Here is a 14727-nt window from a genome sequence, read left to right on the forward strand (position 1 = left end):
CAACTACAATGCATGATACCAACATGAGCATGGATGTGCAACATAATCCTCAATCATATCAACAACAACAAATCATATATCTGAACGAGCATGGCATACAGACGAGCATCGATAACACCAGCATAACTCTACCATAAGCATAGCATGACCACTAGCATTGGGAATAACTACCATGCTGATACGTCTCCAACGTATCTATAATTTTTCATTTTTCCATGCTGTTATATTATCATTCTTGGATGTTTTACAATCATTTTATATCATTGTTTTGGTCCTAACCTATTGACATAGTGCCCAGCGCAAGTTGTTGTTTTCTTCTTGTTTTTTACATCGCAGGAAATCAGTACCAAACCGAGTCCAAACGCAGCGAAACTTTTTGTGGATTTTTTCTGGACCAGAAGACACAAGTTGGGCCAAAGAAGTACCGTAGGGGTGCCCCGAGGGGGGCATAACCCACCAGGTCGCGTCTGGGGGCCCAGGCGCGCCCAGGTGGGTTATGCCCACCTGGTGGCCTCCCGCACCTCCTCTTTGCTCCATAAATACCCCAATATTCCATGAACCCTAGGGGAGTCGACGACAATCAATTCTAGCCGCCGCAAGTTCCAGAAACACCAGATCCAATCTAGACACCATCATAGAGGGGTTCATATGTCCATTGGTGCCTCTCCGATGATGTGTGAGTAGTGCTTTGTAGACCTAGGGGTCCATAGTTAGTAGCTAGATGGCTTCCTCTCTCTCTCTCTCTCTCTCTTAATTCTCAATACAGTGGTCTCTTGGAGATCCATATGATGTAAGTCTTTTTGCAATGTGTTTGTTGGGATCCGATTAACTTTGAGTTTATGATCATATCTAGGTTTTTATGCATGAAAGTTATTTGAGTCTTCTTTTGATCTCTTGTATGCATGATTGATTATAGCCTCGTGTTTCTTCTCTGATATTTGGGTTTTGTTTGGCCAACGCGATCTATTTATCTTGCAATGGGAAGAGGTGATTTGTGATGGGTTCGATCTTACGGTGCTTGATCCCAGCGACAGAAGGGGAAACGACACGTATGTCTTGTTGCTATTAAGGATAGCAAGATGGGGTCTATTTCTACATAAATAGATCTTGTCTACATCATGTCATCGTTCTTATTGCATTACTCCATTTTCCATGAAGTTAATACACTAGATGCATGCTCGATAGCGGTCGATGTGTGGAGTAATAATAGTAGATGCAGGCAGGAGTCGGTCTACTAATCTTGGACATGATGCCTATATAATGATCATTGCCTGGATATTGTCATGATTATTTGAAGTTCTATGAATTAACCAACAAGAATTGTTTTCCCACCATTTACTATTTTTCTCAAGAGAAGCCACTAATGAAACCTACGGCCCCTGGGTCTCTTCTTTATTATATTTGCCTTCGCGATCTACTTTATTAGCTTTTATTTTCATATCTATTAAACCAAAAATACAAAATTCCTTGCTGCATTTTATTTTATTTGCTATCTATTTTATCCTATCTATTACAACTTTATCCTGTCTCCATGCCAATTTCTGGTGTCGTTGCCCAAAAGGGATTGACGACCCCTTTAACACGTAGGTTGCAAGTATTTGTTATTTGTGTGCAGGTGCTGTTTATGTTGTGTTGCGTGGTTCTCCTACTGGTTCGATAACCTTGGTCTCATCACTGAGGGAAATACCTACTGTTGTTGTACTGCATCATCCCTTCCTCTTTGGGGAAATACCGAACTAGTTCAAGCAAACATCAAAAGGAACTTCCGGCGCCGTTGCCGGGGAGACATCATCAACATCAACCAGGTTCCTAATCATAAATCTCATCTCGTTGCAATTTACATTATTTTCCATTTGCCTCTCGTTTTCCTCTCCCCCACTTCACAAAAATTTGCCGTTTTATTTTCCTTCATTTTTGTTTGACTTTTTCTTGTTCGATCTTCTATTTGCTTATGATATCATGTGCCTTCTATTTGCTTCCATCTTCGCTTGCTAAAATTCTATTGAGATGGATCCTCATCCTCTTGCTAATCTATTTAAGAGATCCAATTATGATGAGCAAATTGTTAGTGATTTGAGTATGCTAGATTACCTATGAAGTTTTGTTGAGATTCATGAATCTGAAAATTGTGATGAAGTGTTAAAAGAAGGAATTTATAAAGTGATTCATGATAGCTCCTTGGATGAAAAGCATGATTGCAAATGTTATTATAAATTCTATTAATGTGAATTGTGCTAATAATATGCAAAACCCCAAGCTTGGGGATGCTAATATTGCTATGTCCACTACTTATTGCAGTGATCATGATTGGGGCGATAATGATTCTTATGATCTTGATAGTTTATTTAATCCTAATGATGAATATATTTGCAATAATATTCAAAGTGGGTTCGGAAGAGTGTAAACTCTAGGTAAAAATAAACCCAGATATTTGGAGAGTGTTTGATCTTGTGAAATTTTTGATAAAAGTGGGTTTGGAGAGGTCAAGACTTTAGTTGATGTTAATCACACTATCTTCGAAGATTATAAAACTTTTATGCATGTGGATCAGGAAGAGAAAATTTCATATGATAGTTATATTGTTGAATTTTATCATGATCCCACATGTAATTATTATGCAAGAGGAAAATATTGTGGTGGAAATTTTTATGTTTCTAAATTACCTCTCGTTATGTTGAGATCGTCAATGTTTTATTTCTCTTCTTTGCATATGTTAGATGTTTCTTGTCTTGATAATTTGTTTGCTTTTAAAGTTACTATGTATAGGAAGTATGTTAGACTTAAATATGTTTGTCATATATTTCATGGTGCTCTCTTTGTGTTTCAATCCTTATCTTGCGTGCGAGCATCGTTGAAATCTTATGCCTAGTTAGGGGCATAAAACGATAGCGCTCGTTGGGAGGCAACCCAACTTGTATATTTTTGATTTTTGGTTTTCTTCCTACTTACAATAAAATACACAATTATGCCTTTGATTAGATGTGTTTTTGTGGTTTAAATTAGTGTGTGTGCCAAGGAAGAGGCCGTTGGGATGATTTGGGTGAGAGTTGATTTAAATCTTAAGAAAAACTTTTGCGCTCACAAAAATAATTGCCTTTTTTAACAGAAGAGTGCTTTTGAGTTGCTTCTTTTTGCAGAAGATTAATAAACAAATTGCTCACGCTGTCCTTATTTTTCAGAATTTGTGGAGTTACAGAAGTATTCAAAGTAGTCAGATTGCTACAAACTGTTCTAATTTTGATAAATTCTGTTTTCTTTGCATTGTGTGCTTGTTTTGATGATTCTTTGGTTTTCTTTGAGGAATTTTTGCCACAGAAAAGTTGGAATACAGTAGATATAATGCAAAATAAAATATGAAAGGGTTTGCAACGGTACTTATAGTAGTGGTTAGCTTTCTTATACTAACGGATCTCACAAAGGTTTTGTTGAGTTTTGTGTGATTGAAGTTTTCAAGTTTTGGGTGATATTACGATGGATGAAGGAATAAGGATTAGCAAAAGGCTAAGCTTGGGTATGCCAAGGCACCCCAAGATAATATTCAAGAAGCGGCAAGCAACTAATCTTGGGGATGCCCCCGAGTGGCATCCCCTCTTTCTTCTAACAACCATCGGTATTTTACTTGGAGCTATATTTTTATTCATCACATATTATGAGTTTTGCTTGGAGCCTCTTGTATGATATGAGTATTTGCTTGTTTTGATTTGTGTTTTAAGTCTTGAACCCTTGCTCTACACACCTTTTTAAGAGAGCCAAAAATTATGTTATTCTTCCTCCTATGCTACACTTAAGTTTTTAGAGCCATGGAATTGCTCTAGTGCTTCACTTATATCTTTTTGAGCACGGTGTGCTTTGTTATTTTTGAAGAAATGCTCTCATGCTTCACTTAGATTTATTTGGGAGTTAGTAATTTTTTTAGAAATTCTCTCTTGCTTCACTTAAATTATTTTGAGAGAAAGAAATATTATGCTCATGTTTTCACTTAAATTTGTTTGAGCTTATTAAAAGCGACATATGAAATTAGTCCCAAAGTGACAGATATCCAAGGAAGATATAATAAAAACTTTCATGAAGATCATTGGACAAGATAAACTTGATTTTTAGTAATGGTTTTGAGATATGACGATATGATATGTGAGTCATGTTGATGAGTAATTATGCTTTAGTAAGAATATTGGTGTTAAGGTTTGTGATTCCTTATGCAAGCACGAAAGTTAATAGTTATGCAATGAAATTATATCCTACTTATGGTGCATTATTCAGTGTTACTTATGCTTAATTTTTGGGTATGAGATTTTTCATTTCTTGGTGGGACGCTTCTCAATATTCTTGCTAGCCTTCATTTTGCACTAAGTATGATCACTACTTGTGCATCCAGAACCGTTTAAACCATTTTAGCCATATGAGTCCACTATACCTACATATATGTGGTATTTTCCGTGCCGTTCTAAGAAAATTTGCATGTGCCATCTCTACTTTTCAAAATAAATTTCCCTTTTTTGTGCTCCTACCACTCGCGAGGCGGTGAGGGGTGGCCGATGTTTTCCATGCTAGATGTGTTATTCTCATGATGAGTGTCTATTCACTTGTCATTGCACAAGAGTACGACAAAGGTATTGGGGATGCCCAGTCCCGAAATGAAAAATGAATTTACTTTATGTGGTCAAATAATAAATTCCTTGGAAAGTGTTGGTATGGACGACATCGTGGATACGGATAGCCATGGAAAGTGAAAGTATGGTGGAAAAGGAATAAACTTTAGTTTCTGTTTGGGAACCGCCTATGATATATCTAGCATCGAAAGTGTTGGGAGCTCTAAGTCATTTTAGTTGGTGGGAAAAGTATGCCTCGCAAAAGGTTTTTATCTCTCAATTTTTGCTTTGAGCTCTCACTACTAGGAAAACCCTTACCAGTAGCGTTGGTTTTTTTGCAATTAGTAGTGCGGGCAGACGCGCTACTGCTACAACGCTACAGCTATTTTGTAGCAGTAGCGCTTGTTTAGGCCATCGCTACTGGTATGTTCAGATACTAGTAGCGCGCCTCTGGAAAGCGCTACTGGTAAATGAGCGCAGCTGGTAATATTTTGGCCCGCACCACTGCTAAAATTTATGTTTTTTTCTTGTTTTGGCATTGTACATGTTTAAACAGATATATCTTTTATACAATAACAACTCATCATGAACTAGTCTATTTAAATAGCATATTCATTACCACTAGTCATCACCACCAAACAATGTTCGTCATTGAGACATCATATATATATATATATATATAACAAGTTGGTCACTAGTCATAATCACAACTCCTCATCCTCCTCGTCAACTCTAACACATTGTAGCACATAATAACCCATTCTACCTAGGACCTAATCCTCTCATAGGGCCTACTCTACCCTCTCTTAGGTAAAATATCATAAAACAAGAAAATGGACTCTCCATAATGAAGAACGGAGATCATCCTGTCTCCAAGTCTTGGCCTACGCACAATGTTCCTTCCAAGTAGCTCTCTACGATGGTCGAAACATTTTTCCCAATCATTTATTATCATGGCTTCATCACTTTTAGAAATCCGGTATGGACAGGAGTGATGTGGATACTACGACTGACCTGGGCGTGGTGGCCGTAAGCTCATAACATCAACGCAACCTCTTGGCAACATCAGATGGGGCACACAATCCATCAGGATTTTCTGTTAAAAACATAGTAATATCTTTGTAGTTAGCAGTGTAGTTTAGTTTTAGAAGAATTTATGGAAAAGATGCATGGATGTCGTAATAGTAGAAAATCTTAACATGTTATCTCCATTGATGTTACCGTAGCACACCGCGTGCACTAGTGGCACAGATTGACCATAATTTTGAGGAATTCGATAATAGCTATTGTAATTATCAAGATCAGTAAAAAATGTGATAAGACCATGTTTCTCCTTATAAGTTAATTGTGCTTCATCATTGTAGTAGTAGGTTTTGTCTACCATCTTCTGTACATTTTTTTGAAGAATGAAAATAAGCTCTCAATGGAAATAAGCTGTCAAATATTTCGAAATAAACAATATAAATTACTAAAGAAATATGTTTGAGAAACTCACACAGCAGTAGAACTAGAAACATGTCAACAAGGACCCAAATGGTCATATTATTTTCGTCGATGTCAGGATCACCAAGATCAAAGGTGAGAAGCATACCCTCATGAAAATCATACGCCTTGCAAAGGCCGTCCCAATTCAGGAAACCAAAATTGGACGAGTTCACAGAATTGTATAGATTTACAGCAAAATCATAACCATGATGGGTCCTTAGTTGAATTATCTTTGTCTCCATGCTTTCATGATCTTCAAAACCATCTTCTCCAAGACACACTACTAGGGAAAATCTTATACACAGAATCTTAGCAGCAGCGCGGCTCAAAAAGAGGCGCTACTGCTACTTAGCAGTAGAGATCTTCAGAAAAGCGTGTTGCTGATGAAAATTTAGCAGTAGCGCTTGATGGATAAACTGTGCTGCTACAAAAATGTACCGACAGAACCCAACAACCTCAGTTTACCAGCAGCGTGGTGGCTCGATGCGCGCTACTGCTAAAGCAATAGTAGTAGCGCGCTTTTTTGTCACGTCGCTGCTGCTAATTTTGAAATTGTCCTCATGGTTGGCCCGTTTAGCAGTAGCGTATGTTTGTAAAGCGCGCTGCTGCTACACCCTTAGTAGTAGTGCTCTGTTCCTCCCGCGCTACTGCTAAGGCGCAGCACCCCACCACCTTTTCCCCACTCGTCCTCCCCTCCCCCATCTCCTCTCCCCCTTTCCCCTACCTCCCACATCCTCCCTCTCTCACTCTTCTTCTTCCTCAAGACTTCTCCCCCATTACTCTCCCTCTTCTACCTACCTTTCTCTCTCTTCATTACTCCTAGCTAACTACACCACCTCCATTAATGCATCTCCTTTATCTTTTTCCTTCCCTCCACTAGTTGAAGTGGTCTCCTCCCAAATTAGCTAGCTAGGTAGATGTAGCATTTATACAAGTGACCTATTTTCCCCCTAACTAGATCTATCTTTGTCAAGAAGAGCTTTGTGCACTTTTGATCTCCCTACATCATCATCTCCACCATGTGCTCGATCTCGAGATAGAGGTGATTAAAATTTCATGCTTTTGCAAAATGGAAATATGTGTATGTGTGTGTGATATGATAATTGGGCAATATTATGGAAATTTTATGTGTGGCATGAGCTGACGCCAAATTATGCTTTTATGTGTTTTGTCGAAATGTCAATTTATTTCCGTTTCGGCGAATTCCGGGTAAACTCTAGATCTATATATGTCCTATTTTTAGGGAAGGTCATGCCGAATTTTTGTATGACTTTGATGCATGCACGCATTTTTATAATCAATTCATTTTTTTATTACCATGCAGACGTTCATGATGGTCAGTGGAACGATGGTGGACAGGTGGTTGCGGTCGATGGTGCAGGACATGAAAGAAAATAACCGGAAAGATGTTTTATGTCCGTGTCGAAAATGCAAAGGAATAGTTTGGCTCGACCCCTATGACGATGGTCATGTCGAAGCACACCTGCTCATGACTGGTTTCATGGATGGCTATACTCGATGGATAATTGAAGATGAGGATCACGATGTTGCGGACACTGACAGGGCAGGCAATGATGACACGGGGCAAGACGAAGAGATGATCGATAATGGCGGCGGGGAAGAGGCCACACATGGCGGCGAAGAAGGGGCCGGACATGGCGGAGGATAAGGAGCCGGACATGGCGGAGGAGAAGGGGCCGGACATGGCGGTAGATAGAACAACATGGACTCCACGCAGTAGAGTTCGTCGGTACTAAGTTCAATCATGCGGGACCCTCGTGTTCAAGCATTGCTTCGCAAGGAGACGAGTACGGAGAGAGCTGCTTCTAGAGAGGAGGCTAAGCTGGAGCAACTGGTGGTAGACGTGAACACTCCATTGTATGATGGTTGCAATCCTGAGGTGACCCGCTTGAGTTTCACGCACCAACTCCTGAAGACGAAGGCTAAAAACAAATGGACCGACACTAACCTCGGTGGGCATCTCAAGTACCTAAAGGATGTTCTTCCCGCGGGGAATTTATGTCCTAGTAGTGTTGATGAGGCCAAGAAGATCGTGTTCCCTCTTGATCTTCCACACGTTAGATACCATGCATGCATCAACGATTGCATAATTTATTGGAAGGAGCACGCGGAAAAAACAACCTGTCCGTTGTGCAAAGCTTCTCGATACAAGAATGCTGGGAAGAAATGTCCCCAGAAAGTTTTATGGTACTTACCGATCACTCCCTGTCTCTAGCGGTATTTTGTAGATCCCAAGGAAGCAAAGCTAATGCGCTAGCATGCGGAGAGGAAGAAGCCCGACAATGGAGATGATCCGAAGTTGAGACACATCAAGGATGGAAGCCAGTGGAGAGCATTGAACAACTTCTATCGGTACTTCGAATTAGATGCAAGGAACATCGTGCTCGGCGCGTGTACCGATGGCATGAATCCGTTTGGCAACCAGAACACCAACCATAGCACATGGCCCGTGTTTGTATGGATGTACAACCTCCCCCCTGGTTGTGCATGAAGTCGAAGTACATTCACATGAGCATGCTTATTCAAGGGCCAAAACAACCAGGAAATAATATTAATTTGTATCTGTGGCTGCTTCAAGAGGAGGTGGACACGTTATGGAAAACACCAGCCAAGACATGGGACGCCAGCAAAGGCGAGTATTTCTACATGAGAGTCGTGCTGATCACGACAGTGCGCGACTATCTCAGTTACGGATATGTCGCGGGCCAGGTGTGCCATGGATATTGTGGATGCACGCGGTGCATGGTTATACAACGTCTTAGCAGCTACCGTCAAGGAAAGATGGTGGGTCTGGGAAAATCGTGTACATGGGGCATCGAAGATGGCTCGAACAGGACGACCCGTGGAGAAACTATGGAGATCTATTCAATGGTCACGCTGAGCATCGAGGACCTCCACGTAAGTGGAGCGGTGCCGAAATCGATGAGCTGTTGAAAAACTGGAAGGAGTGCCCCACGCTGGGAAAGACGATGAGAAAGGCACCGGAGCCGCTGCTGAAGGTATGGAAGACGAGGTCTGTGTTATGGGACATGGAGTACTGGCACAAACTTGATACACCTCATTGCCTTGATCAAATGCATATCTGTAAGAATGTCCTTGAGAGCTTGCTCGCGACACTGATGAACATGCCAGATAAGACCAAGGATGAGCTGAAGGCAAGAAAAGACTTGCAAGATTTGAAAATCCGGGAAGATCTGCACATGCCGCCCCGTAAAATGTCAGGCGAGACAGAGACGGAGACAGAGGCACTGGAGAAGAAGGGCAAGAAAATAAAGAAAGAGGATTATTGCCCACCTTCTTGCTTCACCCTAAGTCAGGCTGAGATCGGTCAATTCTTTAAGTGTCTTACCGGAGTAAAAGTTAGTTCCGGTTACTGTGGCAAGATAAGCAGATATCTAGACACGAACAAGAAAAGGTTCAGCAGGATGAAGTCCCATGACTGTCATGTGATGATGACGCAGATACTACCTATTGCCCTTAGAGGGATAATGGACAAGGACGTCCGTGACACGCTTATTGGTCTCTGCAACTTTTTCGACGTCATCTTGATACGTCTCCAACGTATCTATAATTTATGAAGTACTAGTTGACCCGTTGCGCCAAATGGTGCAGAGACCCGCTAAAGACATGTTGTCGATGAAAATAGTTTCATTTTTCAAAAACATATTCAATACTGGTAGTAGAAAGCACATGTGCTAGATCATGCTATATTGACAATATGTTTATCACCCCAAGAAATCTGAGTGTGAAAAACAAACCATATTTGTATAACATGTATATACAGTTGAGGAAGCTTTTTTTTAGCTGAAAATATGGTTATCGCGCTGAGAAATTTGAGTTTGAAAAGAAAATTTTATATAAGAACATTAAATGGCAGGATGACCCAGTGGCAACATGTAGTGCTAAATGTTAACTACAAATTCGTAGGTAGTCCGTTTGGGTATCTTTCTCATTTTTCTAAATTTTGAAATTGCAATATGTTGTTATGCTTTCCTCTGCTTCATCAATCCCCACAATCGGGATTTGCGGAGGCAGCTCTATGCATGAGAAGGGCTTCCAAGTGGTGCGCTCTCTAGATGACCCATTGCACCAAATGGCGCAGAGGCCCATTTAAAACCATGAACACTTTGAAAATATTTGCATTTGTTAATAACTATACGCTTGGGCAATCACATAGGACATGAATTGTAACCACTTTTACAAAAAAGAATAGACTTGTCTTTCAAAATACATACTTGAGCATGCATAATTCGTTATGTTATTTAGGAACACAGAGGCATATGTTTTAAAAACATTCAAACAAAGAATGCAATGTAAATAGTTGCTTAATGTAATTATGAAACAAATTAGAACATCGGTGGGTCAAATAACTCAGCCTGCAATTAGAAAGTCCAAATAGCTTACGCTAAAAAGAAGGTAAACATAGGCGACACAGTAAAAAAGAAGGTAAACAGAGGTGACACAATAAAGCCTGGTTTGATGAACTCTATTGCACACTTTGTGGTGTTTCATGAATAAAGCTACCCCTCAAAAAAAGTAACACAATAAAATGTACTTAATACATGATGAACATTTCTTAGAAATAATGGTCAATTACATCATATAATTTGGTTCTGTACAAAAGAAAGTTTCCTCTTTTGTGTATATATATCCTAAACACCACCCCTTGCGATGAACTCTTTGTCTTTGTCCAGAAATTTGGTTATTCACCATCCAGCATGTCAGTTGCAGTCTTCTGAAGCATAGGAACAACATAAGTTAAAACAATCTGGTAAAACATAGACTAAGAATATACTCATGGGCATTATCGACAGATTAAACCAAAGTTATAGTGCAGCAGGTTCTCTGTAAAGAATTAACCTGAGAAGGTCGTTCTTCAAGATGACTCCTAGGTCCTAGCAGAAGATGATGCATCTAAGTGAAGCTGCCTGGAGATTTCTTATATGTCCCTTGCTCTCTACTGCAACAGATAGTTGGAATGGCATACAAGATAAGTGTGAGGTACTGACAGAAGCTCACTCACAAAAGGCACATTCAGTATGTGTATGTAATGATATAGAGGCGTTATTAATTAAGTAACCTGAATAAGTTGTTGCATATTTCTTCTAGGGACAATTGTTTACATATTTCTTCTATATCCGTTGCTCTCTGATGTAATGATTAAAATGGCAAACAAAGTAATTCTTAGGCATTGATATTACTGACTTACTTGTTCGCAGGCGTATACTGAAATCAAGAGCATAAAGGTAATATGTTATCGCATATATCTATACTGTAAGTAACAAAATAGTAGTCTCTTTCCTTTTTTTCAACATAACAGTCTACTTATCTGATGCACTTGGACTAACAGGAACATAAGAAAACACCAATGACTAATCATTTGGAAGACAGCATGGCTGAGTCCTACACATGGCTAGTTAAGCCCTCTTGCTAAGATGGAAAGTTTCTTACAAATGCAGAAATATCCATAACATTGCATCTCTCCTGCTCTACTCAAATAATATTTTGTATATATCAGAGGTTTCAAAAGCTAGGTACCAGTTAACTCCTATTGTGTTTGTTTGTATATATATCATTGGTCTGTTTTATTCTAGAGCCTTACTAACCAAATAAAGATCAAAATTTTTAAGGAAATTCTATGCCTAGAAACCAAATAAGAACTACACTGAAAAATAATTATGAATTACTACAACTGTTCAGACCATTTTAGACTACTTTAGTATGAGACTGTAATCAAGAATAATGAATGTAGGTGATCTGATATCTTGTTCGAACAATAAAATAAATAAGGACATACAGGCAATGGATTTGACCAACAAAACCAAATACTCCTAGATCTATATGAACTTCTAAAGAATTGATCAAATCTTAAAAGTTGGAAAGGCTAAGAAGATAGAATAATGATATGTTACAGGAATAAGCAAGCATGTCCGCTGACCATACATAGTAGCTGATTAGCGATGATGCACTCAATGCGAACCGGTGTTTCCATGCCTATCAGGATAAAGGTATTCTTTTCTGCAAGGATAAACATGGAAGTGGAGTGATCAAGCACACCGAAAAGAGTTTTCATGAATTAAAAATACTAAACAGAATATGGAAATAAGTGTTTTGAAACATAGAATTTTGGAGCTGCACAAAATATGCAGTTGAAGAGGAGGACACCCCTAAATGAAAACATTGAGCTAAAAATTTAAGCTAGCAAACCAATCTGACCTATTATATATCCCACATGGTCAGTAGCACCTACATATTGAAGCAACAAAATTGACCAAAACAAATCCCCATATATGAACATCACAATCTGTTGGCATTAACTAAACACAAATTAAACCTAAAATAAGAAGTAAAATGATAAATCTTCTACAACATTAACACATGGGTGATAACATCAAGAAAACAATGATTGTGTTCACACGAGAGAAATATCACCTTGTTCTTCTTCACCAAATTTTTCTGCTGGATTATTGCTCCTATTATTTCTCAGATCGGCCAACATCAAATTAGAGGATGGATCACCTAACAGAGCAGGGAAAATCTTTTGGTCTAGTAAAACATTAGCCAAGCGAGTACACAAATTCTTGTCCATTACCTTGAGGAATATGAGATCCAAAAATAATACACTGTCGTAAGGTGACCATTATGACAATGTCCATGGACCTGCAAGCACCATTGAGCACAAATCACAGAAAAAAATAAAAAATACATAGAAGGAGCAGGGAGGAGGTGAAGCGAGGAGCAGGAAGAAGGAGCTCACGTGGGAAATTGCAACAAGGGAAGAGGTCGTTCGACGACGCATCCTCCATCCAATACATACAGAACAACAGGACATCATCACAATAACCCTTTAATCTAAGAGAATAAATGAATAATACTAAAGAATTGAATGGAAGGAGAACAGAACTATAAAGCTTTTATTAATTGATGAGTAGCCTGGTTCACTTCCCAAATATAAATATGTGGCATTTCGTTACACTTGATTACTGATTTGTCAAGGAGTATTGTACCTTGACTCCTATTTCCCCAAACTGTATGTACAATCGCTCGCAAAAGAAACCAATTTAAACCCTTCTCAAAAAAATTGTACTGTCGTAAGGTTGAAAAAATTGCATGTGCTATCCTGTAAGCACTTGAATTGGAAGGCAAAATGAAAGACAATTTAGTAGTGGATCATCTTACCTAGACATTTGTTGCATTTATCTATTCTTAAAAAAATGATGATAAAATTAAATGAATCTTCAGTGTTGGAGCTGATTATCGGTACTTGTTGTCTAAAAGCAGTACACACGCATTGCAGCGATAAAGTTGTTTCGGTTCTCAACCATTCTAGGTAACTCGGATCCACACATGAAATCTATAGCACACATCCTTCCCACACGCAAACACGAAATATAAGCAGCACGAGGCAAATCAAAACACGAAGGGCTGCTAATTCTGAAACAATAAAATGAGCAGTGAACCAACCACCATGACAGTAAGTAGGAAAGACCAAACCTTGAGCAGGCTAAAAAAGAAACAACATCGCTGGTTTACTGTTTCTTTTCCTCTGGATTCCTACCAGTGCCTAGCGTCAGTGTTATTTAGAAGGAATCACGGCTCGAGGCAGGCGACAATAAGGCGAATCGAACTGCACAGGACCAAAACAAACTGAAGCACGCGGAATTAGAAAGGCGAATAAAGAACAGAGCGGAAGAAGAGGAGAAGAAGAGCACGGCAAACCTCAGCCAGCGGCACCCATGGAGCAAAGGAGACCCATGCGTACGACGAGCGCACTTGGCGCGAACACGATCTTGGCCGTTGTGGCCCGCACGTAGGTGCTCCAGGCCCGACTTGAGCATCCAGACGAAGAGGTCGGCGACGCCGTTGTAGAGGTTGCGGAAGGCCTCGTGAGAGTTGTAGCACGCGAGCACCGCCTGCGCGTGCTCCGCCTCCTTCTCGCGCCGGGCCTTGGCGGCCTCAGCCGCGGCGGTAGCAAGGCCGTCGACGCAGCGCCGCTTGCCGCTTGCCGCTCTTGCCCCCGAGTCCGCCGCGGCGACGTCGTCCTGGTCCTTGCGCTCATTGCGGGGGTCGTGGAGGAAACGATAGAGGATCTCGGGGAGGTCCTTGAGGCAGCCGAACCTTGCGAAGCCGGTGAGGTTGGTGGCGATCGTGCGCGGGTGGATGGCGTGCATCCAGAGAGCGGTGACGTAGAAGCCCTTCCTCTCCCCTTTCCCCTCTCTTTCTCCCTCTCATCTTCTCCATATCTGTCCCTCTCATCCTCTATCTCTCTCGCGCAGATCTAATCGAGCGCCACCGTCGCCGTCACCCTTTGCCTGTAGGTCGCCGCGGCCGCCAGGGATGCTCGCCTCCATGCCCGCACCTCGGTCCCACGGGATCCGAGATGAGGAGGTTTGGGCGCCATTGACGCGGGAGGATGCACAAGCATGGAGGTGGCTAGGTCGATGGAGACACGGGAGGTGGGCTCGCGAGATATTTTGCCAGTCCATCTCCTCTCTCCAACCGCAAACGGAGATGAGGCACGCAGGACACGCACACGATGCATCAGTCAGCCAGGGGTCCACGTGAACATGCTCCAGCCAACCCGGCGCAGTCTGCACAACCAACCACCATGACACACTCCGCGGAGCTGACA

At 40.8% G+C, this 14727-nt stretch overlaps 1 protein-coding gene across 6 annotated transcripts; it reads right to left on the reverse strand.

The window, feature by feature from the left end:
• Positions 1 to 10634: 10634 nt before the first annotated feature.
• On the reverse strand, positions 10635 to 14518 carry LOC119324309. 6 transcript variants are annotated; one of them, XR_005156859.1, is made up of 7 exons: positions 13815 to 13924; positions 12853 to 13742; positions 12688 to 12755; positions 12528 to 12614; positions 12039 to 12113; positions 10956 to 11055; positions 10635 to 10830 (listed from the first exon to the last, which is right to left on the reverse strand). XR_005156859.1 is itself a non-coding variant. In XM_037598088.1 (2 exons), exons 1-2 carry the CDS (start codon positions 14264 to 14266, stop codon positions 13676 to 13678), a joined length of 519 nt encoding a protein of 172 aa, XP_037453985.1. In that variant the 5' UTR covers positions 14267 to 14518; the 3' UTR covers positions 12787 to 13675. The 6 variants fall into 6 exon arrangements, 1 of the variants encoding a protein (XP_037453985.1); XR_005156862.1 differs by having other exon boundaries at positions 12034 to 12113; XR_005156861.1 differs by having other exon boundaries at positions 12008 to 12113.
• Between the last annotated feature and the right edge of the window lie 209 nt (positions 14519 to 14727).

This window comes from Triticum dicoccoides, chromosome 6B (genome assembly GCF_002162155.2).
Source record: "Triticum dicoccoides isolate Atlit2015 ecotype Zavitan chromosome 6B, WEW_v2.0, whole genome shotgun sequence".
Lineage (NCBI taxonomy): Eukaryota > Viridiplantae > Streptophyta > Magnoliopsida > Poales > Poaceae > Triticum > Triticum dicoccoides.

Excerpts from the sequence above, each read along its gene's own strand:
- LOC119324309 (XM_037598088.1), bottom strand. The coding sequence starts at position 14,266 with ATGCACGCCATCCACCCGCGCACGATCGCCACCAACCTCACCGGCTTC. Across the intron at positions 13,743-13,814 it reads CATGGGTGCCGCTGGCTGAG|TTTGTTTTGGTCCTGTGCAG; the intron begins GTTTGCCGTGCT and ends CGCGTGCTTCAG.